This window comes from Manis pentadactyla, chromosome 5, assembly GCF_030020395.1.
Source record: "Manis pentadactyla isolate mManPen7 chromosome 5, mManPen7.hap1, whole genome shotgun sequence".
NCBI lineage: Eukaryota > Metazoa > Chordata > Mammalia > Pholidota > Manidae > Manis > Manis pentadactyla.
Genome location: NC_080023.1, coordinates 111,168,257 through 111,196,228, shown reverse-complemented (window position 1 = coordinate 111,196,228; position 27,972 = coordinate 111,168,257). Strand labels below are relative to the sequence as shown.

The following is a 27,972-nucleotide window of genomic DNA, read 5'->3' as shown; positions in this document are numbered from 1 at the left end:
TCAGAAACTGATGCTACAAAAATAAATATAAAACAAATATACATGTTTACATATGTTGCTTATAACATACACATTATTTACATGTTCAAAAATTTTAAAAAACTCCACCAAGTTTTGTCTATGATTCTCAACATGTCTGAGGAGTAAATAATAAAAGCAAAAATATTCCACAGACCATTAATATTTTTACTTTCAAGAGATTGTTCAGTACAAGTATATGATCATCATAAGTTTGGGGGTACAGGTTCTCAGGAAAAAGGTAGATGTACTATTTTAATCTATGACCACTACATTTTTTAAGTGATTCAAGTTTTATTTTGCTTTGTTCTCTCATTAAAATACATCCATTATGGTATAGATTAAATTCTTTTGTAAAAAGGCTTTCTGAGGAAGCTATATTAAATTTAAAAAAAGTCACTTCACTTGAAAGCCAACAAAAATGTTATTTATTAAATTTATGTATCTAAAGGGAGCTTTAGTCAGGGAAAACTAGGAGTTGGATTAGAAAACATCAAAAGGATGGAAGAAAGACACTGTAATTTCTGTTTGATGTATTCTGGTAATTTTTCATTTTCTCCATACCTAAGTGAAGCAAAAGAAAAAAAAGACAAAAACATAACTTAATTACTGGTTCATATGAAAGTACCAAAACATAAGATATATTTTTCAGTCAAGTTAAGCATACCCAATTTGTTTCCATTAAAATAGACCAATTTCTACATGTAGTTAAATAAAAAAAGAAAATTGGATCAAAGAACTTGAACTGGCTTTATAATTTCTAAAGCAAGCTGAAAATTTGGATTCTTCATTAAATTGAAGGTCCTAATCTACAGAAAATATATAACTTTATTAACACATTTATTTTAACATATAGAGAAAACAAAATTATAGCAAAGAACTGAATATCAACCTTTATTTTAAGAACTTACCTAGTTGTCTGACCATTTGGTGAAGTGTAACTGATAGAAGACACTCCTGCCTGTACGACCAACTGTGATCCATCATTAAACTGAACCCACACGGCACCAGTAGTTAACTAGAAAAATAATAAGCATACGAAGTTACTATACAGTACAGGATATGAAGTTCGTAAAAGGTATTCATGTTTAATAGATTTTTCAGTTAAAAAAACAACCCTCTCAGATAAGTGCAAATTTTGAGTTTTGGTGGAAAAAGCATTGACAATATTTATATCTCTTTTCATTATTTAAAATCTAGGCCATTATAATATTAGAATATTCTAAATAAATCCTGTTTCTCATTTGTTTCCACTAGGGTATCTGACTAGTTTTTTGTTGTTTTGTTTTTTACATAGTATTTCCAATGAACAACAGATTTAGGAAATAACAAAAGCAATGCTTTCTTAATATTTCCCTCTGTTCTTCATGTTAAGCCACAAGAATTTCTCTTCTGCATATGAATGTAAAATATTAACCTTTGAAACTTGTTCCTTTAGTCAGTGATATTTACAATATGTCACTCCAAATAGAGTACACAGAAGACATGGACACTGTAATCAAACAGACCAGGATTTACATTCAGACTGCCAAGAAGTGAGTAGGACCAGTGCAAGCCAATCAACCATTACAAGCTATAATTTCACCATCTATAAAAGGAGGTAACATCAACTTTACTAGGTTTTATGTAGGTTAATAATGAGATAATGGATGTGAAAAATAAGGTTCCACATAGCTGGTACTCAACAAATGCTGAGTTCCCTTTATTTTCTACCCTCATAAAGGATTGGGCTGCATTTTCGCTCCACTGTAAATGAAAATTACATGTGCTATGCTCAAAAGTTTTCAGGTTTCAAGCTTTCAGACAACATATGCATATTAAGTTCACACCTACATAAAATTTCCAAGTTTGAAACTCAAATGTGGAATTAAATTTTAAGTGTAAAATCCTTTTCTGCCAAATGAAAGTTACTCTAGTAATAGGGATTACAGTTTCTAAAAGTTTAAATGCCCTGGGTATCATTCTTAATCACTAATAATTACTCATTATCATGAACTCTACTTTAAATATTAATGGCAAAAATAGGTAACCCAGTCCCTAGCAGGGAATTTGTTGAATCAACAATAGGTAGAGTTTTCCAACTGTATACAAATAAGAAATATTTAAAACTTTAATGATATAACCAATGTTAAAAAAAAGGGGTAAAAAATTTTCCTGCAAAAAGAAATCTTTAGAGGGATTAAAGATGGCGGCGTGAGAGGAGAGACAGAGGCTTCCTCCAAAAACTGCATACAATTAGAAAATATAGTTGGTGCAACTAATCCTGAAAGAGCAACAGGAAAGAGGACAGAGCCAGACTGCATACACCTGGAGAAAAGAGCAGACCTCATGGAACAGGGTAACGTGCCAAAGCTGAGGCCCAGCGGGACCCAAGCCCTTTCCCCACCGCAGCTCACGGGCGGGAGGACGAAAAATGGAACAGGGTAGGAGCGGAAGGCATGGGACTGCTGACTACCTAGCTCCAGAGATCTGCTCTGGGAGCACAAACTTACATCTCATGGTGCTTTCATGAGACTTGCTTGATTATGGGATTGGAAAGCTCCATAATCTGGGACCAAAGCTTATACCTGTGTGCTCAGCCCACTGGTTCAGGCAGTGGAGACAGACATAGCACTCGGGAAGCAAGAAACAGCTCTTTCCTCCACCCAGGCACCAATACTGCTCTCGTGCGACCCCCGACATTGCTTCAGAGGCTGAGCAACTCCAGAGTAGAGCTTCTGGACACTAGAGGGCACTATATACAACTATAAAATGCTAAAGGAATTTGGTTCAGAGTAAAATTAATATAACTCCGGAGAAAGATTTAAATGACATTGACTTTATGACTCTTCCTGAAAGGGAGTTCAAAATAAAAATCATCAACATGCTAATGGAGGTACAGAAAGATATCCAAGAACTCAGGAATGAATTCAGGTCAGATATCCAATCGCTGAAGAGCACAATGGAGGGTACTGAAAGCAGGTTGGATATGGTGGAGACGATAAATGAAATAGAAACTAGGGAAGAGGAATACAAAGAAGCTGAGGTACAGAGAGAAAAAAGGATCTCTAAAAATGAAACTATTGAGAGAACTGTGTGACCAATCCAAACGGAACAATATTTGCATTATAGGGATACCAGAAGAAGAAGAGAGAGAGAAAGGGATAGAAAGTGTCTTTGAAGAGGTAGTTGCTGAAAACTTCCCCAATCTGGGGAAGGAGATAGTCTTTCAGGCCATGGAGATCCACAGACCTTCTAACACAAGGGACACAAGGAAGACAACACCAAGACATATAGTAATAAAATTGGCAAAGATCAAGGATAAGGACAGACTATTAAAAGCAGCCAGAGAGAGAAATAAGATCACATACAAAGGAAAGCCCATCAGGCTAACATCAGACTTCTCAGCAGAAACCTTACAGGCCAGAAGGGAGTGACATGATGTATTTAATGCAATGAAGCAGAAGGGCCTGGAACCAAGACTACTTTATCTGGCAAGATTATCATTTAAATTGGAAGGAGTGACTAAACAATTTCCAGATACACAAAAGCTGAGAAAATTTACCTCCCACAAACCATCTCTACAGTCTATTTTGGAGGGACTGCTATAAATGGAAGTGTTCCTAAGGTTTAATAGCTGTCACCAGGGGAAATAAAACCACAGTAAAGAAAGTAGAACAGCTAATTACTAAGCAAATGCAAAATTAAATTAACTATCCCCAAAGTCAATCAAGGGATACACAAAGACTACAGAATACGATACCTAATATATAAAGAATGGAGGAGGAAGAAAAAGGAGGAGAAAAAGAAAACAACCTTTAGATTGTGTTTGTAACAGCATATTAAGTGAGTTAAGTTAGACTCAGATAGTAAGGAAATTAACCTTGAACCTTTGGCAACCACAAATCTAAAGCCTGCAATGGCAATAAGTACATACCTATCGATAATCACCCTAAATGTAAATGGACTGAATGCACCAATCAAAAGACATAATGTCACTGAATGGATAAAAAAACAAGACCCATCTATATGCTGCCTGCAAGAGACTCACTTTAAACCCAAAGACATACACAGACTAAAAGTGAAGGGATGGAAAAAGATATTTCATGCAACTAAGAGAGAGATAAAAGCAGGAGTTGCAATACTTCTATCAGACAAAATAGACTTCAAAACACAGAAAGTCACAAGAGACAAAGAAGGACATTACATAATGATAAAGGGGTCAACAAGAATATATAACTATTATAAAATCTATGCTCCCAATACAGGAGCACCCACATATGTGAAACAAATACTAACAGAATTAAAAGGGGAAATAGAATACAATGCATTCATTCTAGGAGACTTCAAAACTCCACGCATTCTGAAGGATAGAGCAAAAGACAGAAGATAAGTAAGGAGACAGAGGCACTGAACAACACAATTTAACAGATGGACCTAAAAGACATCTACAGAACACTATACGCAAAAGCAACAGAATACACATTTTTCTCAAGTGAACATGGAACATTTTCAAGAATAGATCATATACTAGGCCACAAAAAGAGCCTCAGTAAATTAAAAAAGATTAAAATTGTACCAACCAGTTTCTCAGATCACAAAGATATGAAACCAGAAATAAATTACACAAAGAAAATGAAAAATACCACAAACACATGGAGGCTGCACAACACGCTCCTAAATAACCAATGGATCAATGACCAAATAAAAACAGAGATCAAGCAATGTATGGAGACCAATGACAACAATAACTCAACACTACAAAATCTGTGGTATGCAGCCAAGGCTGTGCTAAGAGGAAAGTATATTGCAATAAAAGCCTACCTCAAGAAGGAAGAACAATCCCATATAAGCAGTCTAAACTCACAATTAATGAAACTAAAAAAAGAACAACAAATGAGGCCCAAAGTCAGTAGAAGGAGGGCCATAATAAAAATTAGAGCAGAAATAAATAAAATTGAGAAGAATACAACAATAGAATCAATGAAAGCAGGAGCTGGTTAAGAAAATTAAGAAAATAGATAAACCCCTAGCCAGACTTATAAAAAAAAAAGTCTACTCACATAAACAGAATCAGAAATGAGAAAGGAAAATCACTACGGACACCACAGAAATACAAAGAATTATAAGAGAATACTATGAAAAATTATATGCTAACAAACTGGATAACCTAGAAGAAATCAATGACTTTCTAGAAAAATACAACCTTTCAAGGCTGACCAAAGAAGAAACAGAAAATCTGAACAGACCAATTACCAGCAACGAAATTGAACTGGTAATCAAAAACCTACCTAAGAACAAAACCCCTGGACCAGATGGCTTCACTGCTGAATTTTATCAGAACATTTAGTGAAGATCTAATGCCCTTCTCCTAAAAGTTTTCCAAAACATAGAAGAGGAGGGAATACTTCCAAACTCATTCTATGAGGCTAGCTTCACTCTAATACCAAAACCAGGCAAAGACACCACAAAAAAAGAAAATTACAGACCAATATCCCTGATGAACATAGGTGCAAAAATACTCAACAAAATATTAGCAAACCAAATTCAAAAATACATCAAAAAGATCATCCATCATGATCAAGTAGGATTTATTCCAGGGATGCAAGGATGGTACAACATTCAAAAATCCATCATCAACATCCACCACATCAACAAAAAGGACAAAAACCACATGATCATCTCCATAGATGCTGAAAAAGCATTCGAGAAAATTCAACATCCATTCATGATAAAAACTTTCAATAAAATGGGCATAGAGGGCAAGTACCTCAACATAATAAAGGCCATATATGACAAACCCACAGCCAACATTATACTTAACAATGAAAAGCTGAAAGCTTTTCCTTTAAGATCGGGAACAAGACAGGGATGCCCAGTCTCCCCACTTCTATTCACCATAGTACTGGAGGTTCTAGCCATGGCAATCAGACAACATAAAGAAATAAAAGACATCCAGATTGGCAAAGAAGTTAAACTGTCCCTGTTTGCAGATGACATGATATTGTACATACAAAACCCTAAAGAACCCACTCCAAAAGTACTAGATCTAATATCTGAATTCAGCAAAGTTGAAGGATACAAAATTAATACATGGAAATCTTTTGCTTTCCTATATACTAACAATAAACTAGCAGAGAGAGAAATCAGGAAAACAATTCCATTCACAATTGCATCAAAAAGAATAAAATACCTAGGAATAAACCTAACCAAGGAAGTGAAAGACCTATACACTGAAAACTATAAGACACTCATGAGAAAAATTAAAGAAGATACCAGTAAATGGAAATACATCTTGTGCTCACGGATAGGACAGGATAGGAATAATTATTATTGTCAAAATGGCCATCCTGCCTAAAGCAATCTGCAGATTCAGTGCAATCCCTATCAAAATACCTACAGCATTCGTCAACGAACTGGAGAAAATCGTTCTAAAATTCATATGGAACCACAAAAGACCTCGAATAGCCAAAGCAATCCTGAGAAGGAAGAATAAAGCAGGGGGAATTACGCTCCCCAACTTCAAGCTCTACTACAAAGCCACAGTAATCAAGAAAATTTGGTAGTGGCACAAGAACAGACCCATAGACCAATAGAACAGACTAGAGAGCCCTGATACAAACCCAACCATATATGGTCAATTAATATATGATAATGGAGCCATGGACATACAATGGGGAAATGACAGCCTCTTCAACAGCTGGTGTTGGCAAACTGGACAGCTACATACAAGAGAATGAAACTGGATCATTGATTAACCCCATACACAAAAGTGAACTCGAAATGGATTAAAGACTTGCATGTAAGTCATGAAACCATAAAACTCTTGGAAGACAACATAGGTAAACATCTCCTGAATATAAGCAGAAAAACTTTTTCCTGAACCCATCTCCTCAAGAAAGGGAAACAAAAGCAAAAATGAACTCATGGGACAACATCAAACTAAAAAGTTTTTGTACGGCAAAGGACATTGTCAACAAAACAAAAAGGCATCCAACAGTGTGGGAGAACATATTTGTAAATGAAATATCTGACAAGGGGTTAACATCTAAAATATATAAAGAACTTACACACCTAAACACCCAAAAAGCAAATAACCTGATTAACAAATGGGCAGAGGATATGAAGAGACACTTCTCCAAAGAAGAAATTCAGATGGCCAACAGACACAAGAGAAGATGCTTCACATCCCTAATCATCAGGGAAATGCAAATTAAAACCACAAAGAGATATCACTTCACACCAGTAAGGATGGCCAGCATTGAAAAGACTAAGAACAACAAATGCTGGTGAGGATGTGGAGAAATGGGAACCTTCCTACACTGCTGATGGAAATGTAAGGTAGTTCAACCATTGTGGAAAGCAATATGGGTTCCTCAAAAAACTAAAAATAGAAATATAATTTGACCCCAAAATCCCACTTCTTGGAATATACCCAAAGAATACAACTTCTCAGATTCAAAAAGACATGTGCACCCCTATGTTTATCGCAGCACTTTTTACAATAGCCAAGATATGGAAGCAACCTAAGTGTCCATCTGTAGATGAATGGATGAAGAAGTGGTACATATATACAATGGAATACTATTCAGCCATAAGAAACAAACAAATCCTACCATTTGCAGCAACATGGATGGAGCTGCAGGACATTATGCTCAGTGAAATAAGCCAGGCAGAGAAAGACAAATGCCAAATGATTTCCCTCATTTGTGGAGTATAACAATGAAGCAAAACTGAAGGAACAAAATGGCAGCAGATTCACAGAGTCCAAGAATGAACTAGTGGTTACCAAAGGGGAGGGGTGTGGGAGGGCAGTTGTTCAGGGAGGGTTATTATGTTTAGTACACATGGTGTGGGGGATCACGGGGAGAACAGTGAACAGAGAAGGCACATAGTGGATCTCTGGCATCTTGCTGCACTGATGGACAGTGACTGCATTGGGGTATGGGTGGGGACTTGATAATATGGGTAAATGTAGTAAACACACACAAAAAATAAAAAAATAAAAAAATAAATCTTTAAAATAATTTGTTTCTTGGGAATTATCTAATCACTGTGGAAATGAAAGAAATTCATACTAAGAAAATCCATTTTCCTAAAAACTTCTCACCTGTGTGGCCCAACCAACATTTTTCACAAAAACAGATTTCATAAGTTGTGCTGTTTTAGGAAGACAATCTTTTACACTAGTAGAAGAGATGTTTGTTCCAAAGGCTGTAGTTGTAAGTCCAAGTCCATCATTTTTAACTATCTACAAACAGTAAAAGAAGGAAGATATTATTCCTCAATATTTTTATAAGCCAACCAGCAAAAGTAGGAACTGACTGAATTTTCATTAGCTTAATTTTTTAAAAAACAAAATTAAGAAGTAAAATATAACTACATAAACAATAATAAAGTTCAGATTGGAAGTATTAATTAAAAAATATATAACAACATTATGGAACATTAGAAAAATACAGAAGAGAAAAAAAAGTTATACATTTGCTGTTTTCTTTTGGGTAGATTTGTCATTTTTTCCCAAAGTATAATTTTTCATAGCTATAATGACATGTATTTGATATTAATGTGAGTACACACACATAAAACACATACAGATCTATTTTTTTAATGTTGCTTTTTTCTACATTGCTGTATATTGTCTGTATGGCATGATAGTTCATCGAATAAAAATATGGTAAGTTTATTTAACCATGAGCCTGTCATTGATATTAAGACAATTAATGATATTTTTACTAGTAAAAGGAAAACTATGTATATATTAATATATTTAATAAGGGGTAATGTTACATAGGCCTCACTGAGATGACACTGAAACTGAGACCTGAAGGACAAGAAAGAATTAGACATTAACAGGTTGGGGAAAATAGCTGCAGGTCAAGTGAAGAGCATGTGAAAAAGCCCCCAGAGTTTGATTAACTCAAAGACCTAAAAGAAAGCTTCTGAAGCTCAAGTACAGAGTGTGGGGCAAAGCAGCTCAGGATGAGGCTAGAAAAGTAGGTAGGGAACAGAAAAGCTACAGAAAGTTTTAATTTTATATCAAGGGCATCAGGCAATCACTGAAGAGTTTAAGGTGTAGAGTGACAAATCTTTACTTACAGAAGGATTAAGTACTGGTGCCTGTTTAGAAGTAGCACTATTGAAGACCATTCTATTCAAAGACGGTCTCTCTCTCATTGGGTAGTCTAGATCCATAGGAGGAGGAGGTGATATTGGTGAACTAGTACTACCAGGTTTTCTGAAAGACAAAGAAATGTCCCAATACATTCCCTTAATTAAAGCTTTCAATTTATAGAATAAAATGTTCAAAATGTAAACAACAAACTTTTTTTTAACACAGTACATTTTAGCTCCATTTAAAATTTTTTCAAGCATTTACCTTCCTATGATTATTGGGAAAAACGGAGCACTGCCACTTTTCTTTTCCTCTTCTGAAATTATGGATTCCAGTGCTAAACAAATGCGATGGCTCTATTTCAAAAGAGTGCTTTCCATTATTATTTCACCTCTGTTATTTGTATCATTAATTGCATGAAAAACTTAACTACAAGCAGGTACATACCTCATTAGCATGATCCATGTACGTTTTTATATCTTCTTTCAAGCTGTTACCTTCGCTTTCACCTTTTAAGGTGTAAGATTTCCCAGTCTTTTCAATCACCTGAATAAGATCTTCTGTTTTGTGTATCTTTGTTCCTTAAAAAATAAGAAAACTATTCTTCTATCTCTTCTTTAAATATTCTTAGATTTACATGAATTATATCAGAAAATAATGGAGCCTAGACCAAAGTATCATTTATATACACTTATTGACAATTAAATGAGGCTCTCCTGAGTATTCAATAAATAGAGGCCACCCACTTTTCTTTTTTGCATATATTTGGCTTAAGTCTGATATTTTTATATTTTAAAAGAATCACTGCTCTCATACAATAAAATAACTGAAAGATAACTATATGTGTACTATGTTAGTGTATATGCTAGTGTCCCTTAAAATAGGGAGGTTTACAGATTAAAAAGTAAATCATCTTTATAGAATTCATTTAGAAAATAAGATTCTCTGGTTCAACCCTTTTCTTTAGCCACATTTATAAATTTTTTTTTGGTATCATTAATCTACAATTACATGAGGAACATTATGTTTACTAGACACCCCCAATCATCACATACCCCCCACATGCCCCATTACAGTCTTTGTCCATAAGCGTTAAGATGCTGTATAGTCACTACTTGTCTTCTCTTTGTATAGCCCTGCACATGACTCCCCCTAATCATACATGCTAATCATAATGCCCCCTTTCTTTTTTCAACCCCTTATCCCTGCCTTCCCACCCATCCTCCCCAGTCCCTTTCTCTTTGGTAACGGTTAGAACATTCTTGGGTTCTGTGAGTCTGCTGTTGTTTTGCTCCTTCAGTTTTTTCTTTGTTCTTATACTCCACAGATGAGTGAAATCATTTGATACTTGTCTTTCTCCACCTAGCTTATTTCACTGAGCATAATACCCTCTAGCTCCATCCATGTTGATGCAAATGGTAGGATTTGTTTTCTTCTTGTGGCCGAATAATATTCCATTGTGTGTAAGTACCACATCTTCTTTATTCATTCATCTATTGGTGGACACTTAGGTTGCTTCCATTTCTTGGATATTATACATAGTGCTACAATAAGCATAGGATAGGGGTGCGTATGTTTTTTTTAAACTGGGTTGCTGCATTCTTAGGGTAAATTCCTAGGAGTGGAATTCCTGGGTCAAATGGTATTTCTATTTTGAGCTTCTTTTTTTTTTCTTTTCTTTTTCTAGTTTTTAAAATTTTATTTTGTTATCATTAATCTACAATTACATGAAGAACATTATGTTAACTAGGCTCTCCCCTACCCCAAGTCCCCCCCCACAAACCCCATTACAGTCACTGTCCATCAGCATAGTTAAGATGTTGTAGAATCACTACTTGTCTTCTCTGTGTTGCACAGCCCTCCCCTTTCCCCCACATTATACATGCTAATCATAATACCCCCTTTCTTCTTCCCTACCCTTATCCCTCCCTACCCTCCCATTCTCCCCAGTCTCTTTCCCTTTGGTAACTATTAGTCCATTCTTGGGTTCTGTGGTTCTGCTGCTGTTTTGTTCCCTCAGTTTTTCTTTTATTCTTATACTCCATAGATGAGTGAAATCATTTGGTATTCGTCTTTCTCCACTTGGCTTATTTCACTGAGCATAACACCCTCTAGCTCCATCCATGTTGTTGCAAATGGTAGGATTTGTTTTCTTCTTATGGCTGAATAATATTCCATTGCGTATATGTACATCTTTATCCATTCATCTACTGATGGACACTTAGGTTGCTTCCATTTCTTGGCTATTGTAAATAGTGTTGCGATAAACATAGGGGTGCATCTGTCTTTTTCAAACTGGGCTCCTACATCCTTAGGGTAAATTCCTAGAAGTGGAATTCCTGGGTCAAATGGTATTTCTATTTTGAGCTTTTTGAGGAACCTCCAAACTGCTTCCCACAATGGCTCAAATAATTTACATTCCCACCAGCAGTGTAGGAAAGTTCCCCTTTCTCCACAACCTCACCAACATTTGTTGTTGTTTGTCTTTTGGATGGTGGCGATCCTTACTGGTGTGAGGTGATATCTCATTGTGGTTTTAATTTGCATTTCTCTGATGACTAGTGATGTGGAGCATCTTTACATGTGTCTGTTGGCCATTTGAATTTCTTTTTTGGAGAACTGTCTGTTCAGGTCCTCTGACCATTTCTTGATTGGGTTATTTCCTTTTGTTTGTTGAGATGCGTGAGCTCTTTATATATTTTGGTTGTCAACCGTTTATCGGATCTGTCATTTATGAATATATTCTCCCATACTGTAGGATACCTTTTTGTTCTACTGGTGGTGTCCTTTGCTGTACAGAAGCTTTTCAGCTTGATATAGTCCCACTTGTTCATTTTTGCTTTTGTTTCCCTTGCCCGGGGAGATATGTTCAAGAAGAGGTCACTCATGTTTATGTCTAAGAGATTTTTGCCTATGTTTTTTTCTAAGAGTTTTATGGTTTCATGACTTACATTCAAGTCTTTGATCCATTTTGAATTTACTTTTGTGTATGGGGTTAGACAGTGATCCAGTTTCATTCCCTTGCATGTAGCTGTCCAGTTTTGCCAGCACCATCTGTTGAAGAGTCTGTCATTTCCCCAATGTATGTCCATGGCTCCTTTATCCTATATTAAGTGACCGTGTATGTTTGGGTTAATATCTGGACTCTCTATTCTGTTCCACTGGTCTGTGGGTCTGTTCTTGTGCCAGTACCAAATTTTCTTGATTACTGTGGCTTTGTAGTAGAGTTTGAAGTTGGGAAGCGAGATCCCCCCTGCTTTATTCTTCCTTCTCACAATTGCTTTGGCTATTAAAGGTCTTTTGTGGTTCCACATGAATTTTAAAACTATTTGTTCCAGTTCGTTGAAGAATGCTTTTGGTATTTTGATAGGTATTGCATTGAATCTGTAGATTGCTTTAGGCAGGATGGCCATTGTGACAATATTAATTCTTCCTAGCCAAGAGCATGGGATGAATTTACATTTGTTAGTGTCCTCTTTAGTGTTCTTAAGAGGGTCTTGTAGTTTTCAAGGTACAGGTCTTTCACTTCCTTGGTTAAGTTTATTCCTAGGTATTTTATTCTTTTTTATGCAATTGTGAATGGAATTGTTTTCTTGATTTCTCTTTCTGCTAGTTCATCGTTAGTGTATAAGAAAGCAAAAGATTTGTGTATTGTTTTTGTATCCTACAACTTTGCTGAATTCAGGTATTTGTTCTATTAGTTTTGGAGTGGAGTCTTTAGGGTTTTTTATATACAGTATCATGTCATCTGCAAATAGTGACAGTTTGACTTCTTTACCAATCTAGATGCCTTGTATTTCTTTGTTTTGTCTGATTGCCGTGGCTAGGACCTCCAGAACTATGTGGAATAACAGTGGGGACAGTGCACATCCCTGTCTTGTTTCCGATCTTAGGTGAAAAGCTTGCAGCTTCTCGCTGTTCAGTATGATGTTGGCGGTTGGTTTGTAATATATGGCCTTCAATATGTTGAGGTACTTACCCTCTATACCCATTTTTCTGAGTTTTTATCATGAATGGATGTTGAGTTTTGTTAAATGCTTTTTCAGCATCTGTGGAGATGATCATGTGGTTTTTGTCCTTCTTTTTGTTGATGTGGAGGATGATGATGATGATGATGATGGATTTTCGAATGTTGTAGCATCCTTGCACCCCTGAGATGAATGCCATTTGATCATGGTGGATGATCTTCTTGATGTATTTTTGAATTTGGTTTGCTAATATTTTTTTGAGTATTTTTGCATGTATGTTCATCAAGGATTTTGTTGTATAATGTTCTTTCTTTGTGGTATTTTTGCCTGGTTTTGGTATTAGAGTGAAGCTGGCTTCATAGAATGAGTTTGGAAGTATTCCTTCCTCCTCTATTTTTTGGAAAACTTTAAGGACAATCGGTATTATGTCTTCCCTGTATGTCTGATAAAATTCAGCAGTAAATCCATCTGGCCCCTGAGTTTAGTTCTTCAGTAGTTTTTTGATTACCGATTCAACTTCGTTGCTGGTAATTGGTCTGTTTAGATTTTTTGTTTCTTCCTTGGTCAGTCTTGGAAGGTTGTATTTTTCTAGGAAGTTGTCCATTCCTTCTAGGTTTTCCAGTTTGTTACCATATAGATTTTCATAGTATTCTCTAATAATTCTTTGTATTACTGTGACGTAGGTCGTGATTTTTCCTTTCTCATTTCTTATTCTGTTCATGTGTGTAGATTCTCTTTTTCTCTTAAAAAGTCTGGCTAGGGGTTTATCTATTTTGTTTATTTTCTCAAAGAACCAGCTCTTGGTTTCATTGATTTTTTGCAGTCATTTTATTCTTCTCAATATTATTTATTTGTTCTCTGATCTTTATTATGTCCATCCTTCTGCTGACTTTGGGCCTCATTTGTTCATCTTTTTCCAATTTCAATAATTGTAACATTAGACTATTCATTTGGGATTGTTCTTCCTTCTTTAAATAGTCCTGGATTGCTATATACTTTCCTCTTAAAACTGCCTTCACTGCATCCCACAGAAGTTGGGGCTTTATGCTGTTGTTGTTATTTGTCTCCATATATTGATTGATCTCTATTTTAATTTGGTCTTTGATCCATTGATTACTTAGGAGCATGCTGTTAAGCCTCCATGTGTTTGTGAGCCTTTTTGTTTTCTTTGTACAATTTATTTCTAGTTTTATACCTTTGTGGCCTGAGAAGTTGGTTGGTAAAACTTCAATCTTTTTAAATTTACTGAGGCTCTTTTTGTGGCCTAGTATGTGGTCTATTCTGGAGAATGTTCCATGTGCACTTGAGAAGAATGTGTATCCTGCTGTTTTTGGGTGTAAATTCTGTAGATGTCTATTAGGTCCATCTGTTCTAGTGTGTTTTTCACTGCCTCTGTATCCTTACTCATTTTCTGTCTGGTGGATCTGTCCTTTCAAGTGAGTGGTGTGTTGAAGTCTCCTAGAACGAATGCATTGCATTCCATTTCCTCCTTTAATTGTTAGTATTTCTTTTACATATATTTGTGCTCCTGTATTGGGTATATATATATTTATAATGGTTATATCCTCTTGTTGGACTGACCCCTTAATCATTATGTAATGTTCTTCTTTATCTCTTGTTTCTTTGTTTTGAAGTCTATTTTGTCTGATACTAGTATTGCAACACCTGCTTTTTTCTCCCTATTGTTTGCATGAAATATCTTTTTCCAGCCCTAGACTTTTAGTCTGTGTGTGTCTTTGGGTTTGAGGTGAGTCTCGTAAGCAGCATATAGATGGGTCTTGCTTTTTTATCCATTCTATTACTCTGTGCCTCATAATTGGTGCATTTAGTCCATTTACATTTAGGGTGATTATTAAAAGATATGTACTTATTGCCATTTCAGACTTTAGATTCGTGGTTACCAAAAGTTCAAGGGTAGATTCTTTACTATCTAATCTTAATTTGCTTATTAAGCTATTCTAAACACAGTCTAATGATTCTTTATTTCTCTCCCTTCTTATTCTTCCTCTTCCACTCTTTATTTGTTAGGTGTTTTAATGTGTACTCTTTTGTGTTTTGTTTGACTGCTTTTGTGAGTAGTTGATTGTATTTTTTTACTTTAGGTAGTATTTGGTTTGTCTTCTTTCTTTGCTGTGATTTTATTTTCTCTGGTGACATCTATTTAGCCTTAGGAGTGCTTCAATCTAGAGCAGTCATTTAAAAATATCCTGTAGAGGTAGTTTGTGGGAGGCAAATTCCCTCAACTTTTGCTTGTCTGGGAATTATTTAATCTCTCCTTCATATTTAAATAATAATCATGCTGGATACAGTATTTTTGGTTCAAGGCCCTTCTGTTTTATTACATTAAATATATCATGCCATTCTCTTCTGGCCTGTAAGGTTTCTGTTGAGACATCTGATGATAGCCTGACAGGTTTTCCTTTGTAGGTGACCTTTTTTCTCTCTCTGGCTGCCTTTAATACTGTCTTTGTCTTTGATCTTTGCCATTTTAATTATTATATGTCTTGGTGTTTCCTTCCTTGGTTCCTTTTGTTGGGAGATCTGTGGGCTTCCATGGTCTGAGAGAGACTATTTTGTCCCCCAGTTTGGGAAGTTTTCAGCAATTATTTCTTCAAAGACACTTTCTATCCCATTTTCTCTCTTCTTCTTCTGGTACTCCTACAATGCACATATTGTTGCGTTTGGATTGGTCACATTCCTGATATTCTTTCATTCCTGGAGGTCCTTTTATCTGTGTGCCTCAGCTTCTCTATATTCCTGTTCTCTGATCTCTAGTCCATTAATGGCCTCTTGCACCTCATCCAGTCTGCTCTTAAGTCCTTAAAGAGATTGTTTTATTTCTGTATTCTCCCTCCCAACTTGATTCTTTAGCTCTTGCATATTTCTCTGCAGGTCCATTAGCATGGTTATGACCTTTATTTTGAATTCTTTTTCAGGAAGATTGGTTAAGTCTACCTCCTCTGGTCCTCTCTTAGGGGTTGTCTGGGTGATTCTGGACCGGATCAAATTCTTCTGCCTTTTCAAGGCAATATAGGTAGTCGTAGGCAGGTAGCGCGTGTGTTAGCTTGGAGAACAAAGTCCCTTCCTGCTTGCTGGTCACCTTGCCATTCTCTACTGGCTGTGCCAGTTACCCGCACACTGGGAGCAGGCTCTGGGTTAATCCCGAGTTGCTGCTGGTGGGTCACCTCAGAGCCCTGCGGGGAGAGGCAGGCAAACCGGGTGTGCTCTCCTTTGAGAACGGTGCTCCTTCGTGCCCTGCCCCGGCTTCCTCTGCCTGTGCAGGGCAGCTGCTCGCCGGCGGTGGCCCTGGCTCTGGCCTGGGTGGTTGCAAGCCGGGAAGTGTCTCTGGGTGGTTGCTGTGGTTGCGGATGCTCCCAGGCTGCTCTGCCAGGGCCACACAGGAGGGGAAATGAACAGCAGGCTGTTTATTGCCGTGAGGAGCTTCAGTGCTGCGCTGCCTTCTAGGGTTAGAGTCCCTGAAGATTCCCAGGTGCTGGGCTGAGTGTGCCGGGATGATTCTGTCCAGCTGTGAAGCCCCTGTCCCTTTAAGACTTTCAAAAAGCACTCGCTTTTCTTTTGTCCCAGGGGATCCAGCTGTGAGGACCCACTCGTAGATTTTACTTTTCCGTTTCCCTAATATCCAGCACACCGTGCAATGTGTGCTTGCACTCCTGGTGCAGATCAGTAGGGCTGGTTATTCAGCAGTCCTGCGCTTCCACCCCCTTACAGCTCCAACTCCTCTTCTCCCGCCGGGGACCTGTGGTAGGGGGAGTGCTCAGGTTCTGCCCGGCTGCGGCTTGTATCTTATCCCCTTCGTGAGGTGCTGAGTTCTTGCAGATGTAGATGTAGCCTGGCTGTTGTACTGTATCCTCTAGTCTCTCTGTTAGGCGTAGTTTTATTTATTGTATTTTCAAAAATATATATGGTTTTGGGAGATTTCCGCTGCCCTACTCACACCACCATCTTCCCCTCCTTCCCATATTTATAATTCTTATAATATGGTATATGTCCATTTGAGTTTCTCATAAGAAATTGGATATTGTTTATTTTATTTTTATTTTTGTACTATCAATCTCTATATTGTTAAATTTGAGCCAAAAAAAGAAAGAGGACTAATATACATAGTAAAGGATAAACTGTTCACAAGAAAGCATATATAAATTTGGTAACATAATTTGACATATAATATACTGTGCTACATAATTTATTTATAGAGATATACATATATATTAAAAATATGAAACGTTGAATTTTAAAAAAACTACTAAATTGCATACTAAAGGGAAAAATTTTCCATTTCTAAATGGTACTTACCATCATAAAACCAAACCTCACAATCAGCACCAGGGGAATTCTCCATCAAAACGCATTTAGCATATCTTGTAAAATAAGTGATTTTTGGAGATTTAGACCTTACAAGCTGTACAAATCTGGAAGCATATTGATATTTTCGCCAATACTTTTCTTGGGGGAGGAAAGAAAAAAAATTTCCTAGTATTGGAATAAAGTTTTGACTTGACATATAAATACCATGAAACTTTAACATTTCTCCTCTTTCTCAAAAAAATCAAGTTGATTGTTTAATAATCTCATTGCCAAACCAAAAATACTTTAGAGGTATGTCTATTATTTTAATGAAAGCTAAAGACAGTATAATAAAATTCCTAAGAAGTATATAAGAAAATCTAATGACTAGTATCGTGATTATTTTAAAAGTTCTCTTTCTTTGAATAATTGATTCCTTATGAGAGAACGATTCCAGGGAAGTGTTAATAAATGAAATGAAAAGACTTTTTCAGATCCAAATGATTTTCATGAAAAGAAATACAGTTCTTCTTATCTTAGTAGAGCATAGAGTTTTATGGTCCTAATATACAAAAGCAAGTTTTTGCAGTTCTCTGTAATTATGGTGACTTACAGTACTTAAACAGTTTTGTCTACCTGCTTTGATTTCTAGTAGGTTTAGGTTAGATAGATTTTCTTGTTCGTTTCTAAAAGTCACCACATTGAAGTCTTACTATTTAGTTTCCCAGTCCATAATATCCAGAAGCTGAACTAGAGGTGAAATTTAATTAGCCACAATTATAAATAATCATTTATGTAGCACAGTAATGATTTCAAAAATCAAAAACTAGATACTTCATGTTGAATTTTTAACATGATTCTAGACAAATTAGTAACTAAACAAGTATACAAATTAAATTTTGTGATATATTTTTACTTAAATAAATAGAATAAAATACCATTATAACTTAACTACAAGCAGGAACATACCTCATTAGGTAGACAAATAAACAATTGGATTAGTAAGGCACACATGTCACCAGATACAAACTCTGACAACATGACCTGTAGCCTGACAGAAACCAAGATATTTACAGTCTACGATATCCACATATATATAGTTTATGTATATATAAATCCATCATCTAAATTTAATCTCTGGTAAATTTACCTGGTAAATTGTCAAAGTTATAGCTACTGATGTTGTCAGTAGGTAAGGGCGGTCTATCAGCAAGAGGAAAACCTCTTCCATCATTTGGATAATAAATGGTGATCTGCCAAAAAAATTTTTAAAGAATTTTAATTATATGCCATTAAGTTACTAAAATTACTAAAATTATGAAAAACATTTTCATGTAATATTAAATATTATTTTATTGAAAATGCTAAATATTCTCTAAAAGTAATTTTTTTATTTTTAAACTTAAGCTTAAACTTTAGATTTTTAGTTATAATTATTAAAAAACCATACTAATTTATTTAAATATGTGTAGTATGCTGTGTCAGTTTTTTAATTCAGAGACACTATCATATCAGGAAAACTGATTTTTTTTAATTGCAAAGATATCATAGAATGAATTGGCGATTTAAAATACTTAAGTGATGATTTGAAGTTGTAAGACAGTACAGTAAATCCACATTACCATATTTCCATCACTAGATATTTGAAGAACTTCTTTCACATATTCTTGAGATGTATACTCCTTTAGAAGCTCCACACATACCTCTTCTGAATCAAGTATGCTTACCTAAAAAAAACCCCAAAAGACAAAAAACTGTAATCAATAACAATGGTTTACTAGAATAGCTCTGACATATATAAAAACTTGAAAGTACTTAACCATGGCAGAAACAAAAATTAAAGCCAAATTCGAATAGCTGCTCCACTGCAACAGTTTAGACCAGAGGTGTATTTGAGCACAATTGTGAAACATAAGGAGCAAAGGTAAGAAGGGATAATGAAGTGTGAAATGATAACCAGTGAGCAAAATGAAAGCAGAAGGTAGGGTGGAGCATAAGGACTTTGAAGAGACAATAGCAAGCCAAACAAAGGCAAACCTGGGTGAAACAGAAAACAAGGGAGAAACAGGAAGATGTAATTAAAAATAAAAATAACCACTCCCAATTCACACAGGACATTTTTCAAAACTCTACACTTAATTTTATGTACTCCTTTTAAATAGGGCTAGATGTTAAAAAAAAATTGTATTTTCTAGTTTATCTTTTGGATTTGAGATTAAATGTAGAAACAAATACAAAAGCAAAAGGTAACATTAAATATTTAGCGATTGGAACTGGGAACAAAATAATATTTAACAATATTTAGTGGTATTTTTAATGTTTTTCATTATTGGTAATTTAAAATTCAAAATATATCAGTATTAGCTCACCATTCTTAAAGGAGCCAGAAGGAAACAAGCTATTTTTCCATTAACACCTAGTCTTTCCTTTCAAATGAGTTTATCATTTACATATCAGAAGTACAGGAGCATTATAGGGAACTAAAAAAACATCATGTTTGGTATCAGAAACCATTTACTCAAGGAAAATATCATAGAGTAATTTAGAAAAATAGAGACATACCACAGCCTTTTTGGTTTTCTGTCTGATTGGTTTTAACCTATAAGCAGTCAAAGGAGATGTAATGCTTCGTAATGTACGTTTCTGATAACCCACTGGTGGCTCCACGCCTCTAGTCTTGCTTTGTTCAGAAAGAGGGTCTAAGCCAAAAATGGACTCTTGTTGAATTATCTCGGGTTTACTGTGAAATGCAGTCGTATATTTCATGGTATTCAGCTGTTTTGCAGAATGCACATCGTCAGAAGCATCAGGGCTGTTTTTCGCTCTTATGTCAGTCCAGGCATTTCTTGACGTATCTCGCACATCTCGATGGCCCTGGAAATCTCTGTTTGGGTTAATGCTGTTGTGCTCAGTAGTTTCTTTTAAATGGGCTATAATATACATAGAATAGAGCAATTGAGTAAATAATTAAAAAGCCAAGTGTACACAAAACAATGTCATGCTGGTATTATTCTAATATTTTTTTTTTGAGGAAAAGAAATCTAGTTATAAACAAACTCATACTTTTTCTAACAAATAATATGACATAATAAATGAATTACTTTAAAAGGACATTTTAAGCACAATTGCAAAAGAATACCTTTAGTATTCCTAAGACTAAGAAAAAAGATATTAAAATGTAATTAATTTTTTAATAAAGGCAGAAACTAGTCACCTAGTCACCTAATTCTAAAATAAGCAACTGCCAATGCTTCAACAAAAAGATTTGAGAGGAGTTCCTGGATAATCATTCTACATAATATGCAAATTTATTCTTTAAGCTGAGGACTGTCTATTCCATCTCCATTTACAAAATATCCAACTAAAAGCAAAAACACTGTGAAACAGCTTTAATTAATATTTAATACTACAAATGTATTTGCATCCACTTTTTACAAAGTACTTGTTGAACTTCACCCATTTATATTTTATATGGTTTTAGAGTGCATATGGGAACATTATTTTTGTAAAGTCCTAAAAATGATTTTTTAAACAGCTGTCATCCAAGTCATTGATTTTTTTATGAACATAGAGTTTGAAACTCTATATAAATATAAAACTCTAAGGTAATTTTTCAAAGCTAAGCTCTAAAAATTTGTGTAATTTTTCCTTATATGACTTTTTAGTGCTTTTCCCCCCCACTCCCATTATGACAGAAAACATGTTGTACCAAACAATATACTCTAAAACTGCAGCAGCACTACTAGATTATTATAATGAGGTGATTTCCCCATGTCCATATTACCAAATAGAAGTATCTATTAACACAACAGAAAGTTAAGTGCAAGATTAAGTACATGGCAGTTTTATGGTTTAAAAACAAACTTGAATTGTGTTCAACAAGTACACATTAAAAGAGTAACTCTCTTTGGGTTCTTAAAAATAATATACATTAAAAAAAAGAAGAGTACTGTTGAGGTGATATAACAACTCTGCTTAAATTACAACCATATTATGCACTTTGAGGTAATGTGATACTTAGTAAAAAATTTTATCCGCTCCTCCATATGTTTCTTTTTTATCCTTTTTCTCCCATCATTATTTTCCAACCTACCTTCTGTGCATCTGTCATGCTCATTAATGAGAATGTTTAACTTTCAAACTCTATGTTCATAAAAAAATCAATGACTTGGATGACAGCTGTTTAAAAATGTGTACTTTAGTGTATGTGAGGTCCCACTGGTAAACCATGATGTCCACATCAGCTTCTACTTAAAAATAAACTCAATCATCTTTTATTTCACAGGCATTAATAGTAGGCTTGTTACAGAGAGGCTATAAGAGCAGAGGAGTTTAGGGTATAGTCTCTGATTCCAACAGGGGCTGGAATCCTGGATCCTCTACTTACGGGCTGGGTAGCTTGGCAAATTAAGCTCTGTGCACCACAATTTCCCCCTCTGTAAGATAGCACTAATAACAGTAGCTTCCTTGCATGTATGTCTTTTTGTGAGAATTTATTAAGTTAATAATATATGTTAAGCATTAAGGACAGTGGCTGATATAAAAACTCAAAATGTGTTCAGTAATTATTACTAATATTGTAATATAGTTATTGAAAATATATTATTTTCTTAAGAAAACCCAAACAGAAAACTGCAGTGCTTGTTAAGTATCCAAGTCATTAATTTTATTCATTAAATACTTCATTAAAAACTCACCATTTATTTGCAGATTCCCAAACCACTGTTGCACCATTTCAGTCTGAGATGTCTTGTCTGAAAATGGAAAAGGAGTTTTTCCTGGACAAAGATGATTGGAGCTAAACAAAGAAAGAAAATTCCATAAACAAATAAAAAATTATCGGGTAATACTACTTTTAACATAAAAATATTTTAAAAGGAGGGAAATGTCTTTTGATTTGAATACCTGAAAATTTTAGAACCAATAGTTGCACAACTGAATTGTTTCTAAGGAGGTAACCTCCCAAACCAAAATGCCTATGGTACTAAGTACTTTAGGGATCAGAGATGTTTAATATATGATACTTTGCATGGGAGAAGACCTACTTCATATAAAATATAAAGTAAAACTTAAAAATTTCCAAGTGTGAAACACATACTACACATTCATGAAGACATACAATCATTTTAAAAGGAACTCTTAACCACATTAAAAATCATCATTCTGATTCTCTTCCTAATAAGAAATAGAAATTATGATTAAGAAGTACTCCAGGAACATCTGACAATGTTAGAAAAAAGATATCCCTAGTTAGATGCAGCTACATTTTGTGTTAATGTTTATCAAAAAATAAAATTATATTGATAGAATTATTCTTACAGTGCTTGATCATTATCAGGTCTTTCAAAAGATCCGGAACTATTGGATGTCTTTTCTTTAAAGAAGTGAAAAATATTGACATTGCTGTTTGTGAGTGAGCATCTTTCTTCACTCTCATCTACTCCTGGTCTTTTGGATTTTGCAAGCATTTCTGCTGAGTGACATCGTTCCATTGTATATGTTTTTGCTCGAGACTGACTATTGGAAGTGCTGGATCTATCAGAGGAATGGGCTCTACGTAGGTATCGAGAATGTGGCCTTTCTTCTGCATCTTGGATTACTCTTCCCCTTCCATTATTTCTGGTTTGTCGTTCTTGATTTCCCCACTGAGTATAAAAACTGTTCCCATCTCCTGAAGAAGAAAAGTCACTTGAATTTTTCTTTGGGAATACAGTCATTTTATTTGGGAGTGGCTGATCAATCAAAAGTCTTCTTCTGTCAAATAAACTACCACTTATGCTGGTACTTGAAGAAGCCGTAATTGCAGTAGAAATTGTGGCATGTCCACTATCAATTGAGTCTTCTACAGTTCCTAAATCTTTACTTTTTGTTGAAGACTTTCGGGACATAAAAGGATGGTCTAATACTGAAGACAGACTCAAACGATCTGCTGGGTTTCTACGAAGTAACTGGTGAATGAGGTCCTTGGCCTCTCTTGACAAAAGAGTTGGCATTTCATAATCTGCCAGTACTACTTTATTTAATGTATTCTTGACTGTGTCAGTGTCAAAAGGTGGTCTTCCAATAAGCAATGTATAAAACATACAGCCCAAGGACCAAACATCAGATTCAAGTCCATGTGCACTTCGTGTTGCAATTTCTGGTGAAATGTAATTAGGAGTTCCACATAATGTATAGTGCTTTTCATGTGGCATTTTCAACTGAGTTGCCAGCCCAAAATCAGCAATCTTGATGTTCATATTTCGTGTGAGTAAGAGGTTAGAAAGTGTCAGGTCCCGGTGTAATATACCATGAGAATGGAGATACAACATTCCTGTGGTGATCTGGTGCATGAAGTGTCGAGCTGTTAGGATATAAAAAATACACTTAAAATTCAGAAAATCTGAAAGATTTGGCATTTAGCATCTTAGAACTCAGTATTAATAAACTCAAGTATATGTGTCAGAATAAGTACACTGGCCTCCAGCCTAGTTTTATACCAGCCAAATTACTCTAATAAATTCATAATAATCTTTAATTTCCTATAAGACGGCTAGGAGTTCTTTTAATCTTTGTCCTTTCTAACTGATGAGCTTTTTACACAGTTAAAAGGAAGCTTAATTTTATTTGCAGTCAGGACAAACTAGAGCAACTAGGGTAGAAGTCCATAGCAATTAAGACAAAATATTTGTAATTGCACAAACAATTCATAAATACATTTTAATTGTAAAAAAAGGCAAGTTAAAGTTCCTTTGATGTCCTCCCAAACTCTCCTAAAAAGTAATCACTATTAACTGTGTATACATTCTTTTATACTTTTCTTGCATTTACATATATTTAAATCTACAGAAATACACTGTAATAAATGCTTTCTAGTATAAAAAGTTTCATTATTTTTTCCCCACTTTACAATATTTCTTAGAGATATTGTATGTCAGTATACATAAATTTTCAATTGTTTAACTGCTACTGATGAACATTTAGGTCACTTCTGATATTACAAGATTACAAAAAATAAATAAGCATTCTTATACACAGTTGTTTTCTTGTGCATGTCTATAGGGTGCTTCTCTACAGTAAATTCAAGTAGAATCACTTAAAAGGTTGAAGGATAAAATATTAATACCTTGCCAAATTGCCCTTCAAATGACTATTATTTTTATGCACATCCTCATTAACATTAGATAATCTCAATCCAATGAGTAAAAATGGTACTTATTTTACTTGCCATACTTATGATTACTACTGTTTGAATATCTCTTCATATGTTTATTGGACATTCTATATTTTTCTTCTCTGAACAATCATCTTATATCCCTGACACATTTTTCTATGTGATTATCCTTTTCTATTTAGGCATGCCTTAAATATTAATTTGCCGGTCATATATTTCACAACCATTTTCTTCTTATCTTTGTTTTTTTAAATTCTTTGACAGTCTTTTGTCATACATGTTAATTTTAATTAAGTCATATTGGTAGTTCTTCTCCTTTATAGGTTTTTTTGGCAGGTTTTACTTTTCCTTAACTCTTAATATATATGACCAAACTGTTCTCCAAATGGCTTATAAAGATTCAAATGTACAAAAGTCTATTAGCAACCACCTTTTTTTAGCTTACTTGAAATCTCAGTTAGCAGGGTAAGATAATTTGAAAACAACTATTTATGTGATGTTGTATGGACCTTATCTGATACTGATCTGAAGCATAAAAAGTTACTTAAAAGAAACCAGGGTTTGGATTTGAAACTGGCTATGTATTTGAGAATAAGGAATTATTAGGTGTGATTATGACTTTGTGCTTTTGTTTGTTTAAAGGTTTCTATCTTTTAAAGATATACAGCAAAATATATGTAGATAAAAAGATGCTTATGATTTGCTTCAAAATACTCTGGGAAACTGGGGAGATAAGAAACAATTTGATGAGTTGATAGTTTTGGAAGTTGAGTAGTAAGTTCATGGGGACTCATTATACAATGCTACTTATGTTTGACATTTTTTATAATAAGTTGTTTCAATAATTATTTGTGATTGACTTAGAAACTATAGTTATTACTAGCATTCTAAAAAGCTTATCTCTCGATTCAAAAAGATACACATTAAAGTGCTACCAATGGTTTAATTTAAAATGTGGTTCTGGGGAAAGATGGATAACAAATTTCTCCTTTTACTTCTCTAATGTTTGCATTATTTATAGGAATTAACGGCTTTTATTATCTTGGGAGGAAAAGTCTCCTTTTCTAGGCAAAATAATAGTTGAAACAGTTTTACTAAATATTACAAAATAGCACATTCTTTAAAACCACAACTTAAAGAGTAAAAATTATTTTTAAAAAAAGCAGTCACCTACCTTCATTTTCTGAGAATGGTTTCATTCTGTTCTTTAGATACCTGTTCATTTCTCCATTATGGCACATTTCTAATACTAGGTACACATAATTGTTATCTTCAAAATAGTTATACAGCTGAAATGAAAAAGGGCATAATAAATTATAACATACAAGAATTTGGTGACCTTAGCCACTTCTATAAAATTTTATCTTACCTCCAATATAGAAGGATGCTTTAATTGGCAATGTATTTTCACCTCATTCTGTACTCTCTGTACCATTCCAGCTTTGTACATGGCTTTCTTATCTATCTAAAAATAACATAAGAGGTTAAATGTTGATGATAAACTTTAAAATATTAAGTTTTCAAAAGTTAACTATGAAAAGAGGAAGTATACTTTAAAATATTCTGAAGTCCTATCTACTTTTTTACGAGATCAGTTTATTCTGTTGCACCTAGCAGAGTACACATTCTATGAAAGTTTGTCAAGGCATTCTAACACCTCTCCCAACTTAAAGAATTTAATAGGACAACTATTCTCTGTAACAATAACAATTTAGTCAAGCATTAAAACAAAACTTTCCTTCCCTTGAAATTTCCTACAGATTAAGATAAGTGATTCTTAATTTGCTTATATTACTCCTAATAGACTGACCGCTAACAATCAAGAACAGTATTTTATTTTAGATTGTTACAGTGTGATACAGAACTATACACAAGTATACTCTTATTATTATGAACAAATTATTATTTATTTGATTTCTGCCGATTCAAGTATGCTTAATAAGAGCAAGTATGAGGTCTACTGAACATTAATGAAGATAAAAACACATATTTCAGCATGGCCAAAGATCTAAGTTATCTTTAAGGTCTATCCCTGGGCTTGGCACTATTGTCTTCTGCCTAAGCAATGGTTTCTTCACACAATAAAAGGCTGGTAAAGTTTCTGACATCTCAATCACCTCTCTATAGTTACTTCCAAAGCAGAAGTGAGAAGTTTATTAATATATTCTTACCATTTTGATTGCAACTTCCAAACCAGTGTGAATGGACTCGGCTCTGTAGACACCAGCAAATGATCCTTTACCAAGCAGATTTCCAACTTTAAAATCCTTAAAAGTTAAAATTAAAGAATATGTGTGATTACTCACAAGAGTAGAAAGGAAGAATGATGGGAAGGGACTGGAAAAGATTAAATGGGTCGAGAAGGGAATTTCAATTAAAAATTCAAGCAGGTAATACACCTCGATACGGCAGGTGTCAGGGGTAGGAAGCATGTCTACACCTTGCGGGGCTCCCTGAGCGTCCAGGCTGGGCTCCAGATAGGGCACCCAAATGATGGGCTTCCTCAACCTCAGTGCAGCCTCAGCCCGAGCTCCCACCTCCAGCCAACCCCTTGGGAGCCAAGCCCCCTGCCAGAATCCCGCCGCAGCTCCCGCCGGCGGTAACCGCCCTTCGCTTGGAGAAGGGGGAGGCAGCCTTGCCTTGCTCTAGAGCGGCAGCTCCGGCGGGACAGCTGACATGAAGCCGCGGTGTCCAGGGACACAGGGGCGGGGCAGCGAACGACTCACCTGTCCCAGCGCCCCCCCCACGCCTCTGAGGGGCGGGCCGCTCCGCCCCCAAACAGCTGGGTCCCCGCGGTTGGGACCCTCCCAAAGCACCTCGGCGCCCGCCCAGCAGCCGTTAGCTCGCTTCTCTCGGGCCCCTTTCAGCAGATGTCTCCAGTCCCGCCACTGTTGCCTCCCACCCGCCCGCCTGAGGACTGCCTAGTCCTTTCACCTCGATCTTCTCTCCGATGCAGGTCGCCATATTTCCAGGCCCCTGCCTGTCCTTCCCGGATTAGCTTCCGTCACGTAGTTCCGTCGAGGCAGCGCTCCAAGCAGCCAGCCGATTTTGGCGCCCATCAGGCTCGGCTTACTAGGCCGCCGCTCCTGGCGACGACAGCAAAGCCACCGAAAGGTCTCCCGGGCACCTTCCGAAGCCTGGGCGGCGCCTCCGCGCTCCCATTTTGAAAAACTCCCGCCGGTTGCATCCGAACGAGGCTGGCCGTGACGTAACGAGACAGCTAGCTCCGGAGAGGCTGCGCCCGGCCGCGCATGCGTAACAGGCTCTCTTTCAACGCGCGGCGTCTCCTGGCCTTTGCCAGGAAGTGCTCTGGCTGCCCGCAGCTTTGGGAGGAAGTGTTGGCAGTCCTACTTTTGGAGAACAGGGCGCCAAGATGGATAGAAGAGCTAACATGGACGATGAGACGCGTTCAGCTGATCGGTTAGTCACTTCAC

At 35.8% G+C, this 27,972-nt stretch overlaps 1 protein-coding gene across 1 annotated transcript; it reads right to left on the bottom strand.

Annotated features, from left to right (window-relative positions):
- On the bottom strand, nucleotides 1–27,747 carry PLK4 (polo like kinase 4). Its single transcript, XM_036922950.2, has 16 exons — nucleotides 27,473–27,747; nucleotides 26,710–26,805; nucleotides 25,908–26,003; nucleotides 25,713–25,827; nucleotides 22,705–23,728; nucleotides 22,083–22,183; nucleotides 19,948–20,315; nucleotides 19,008–19,112; nucleotides 18,536–18,638; nucleotides 17,395–17,544; nucleotides 9,560–9,693; nucleotides 9,377–9,468; nucleotides 9,097–9,235; nucleotides 8,108–8,248; nucleotides 930–1,036; nucleotides 1–582 (listed from the first exon to the last, which is right to left on the bottom strand). The coding sequence occupies exons 1-16, from the start codon at nucleotides 27,500–27,502 to the stop codon at nucleotides 480–482; spliced, it is 2,904 nt and encodes a 967-aa protein (XP_036778845.2). The 5' UTR covers nucleotides 27,503–27,747; the 3' UTR covers nucleotides 1–479.
- Nucleotides 27,748–27,972: the final 225 nt, after the last annotated feature.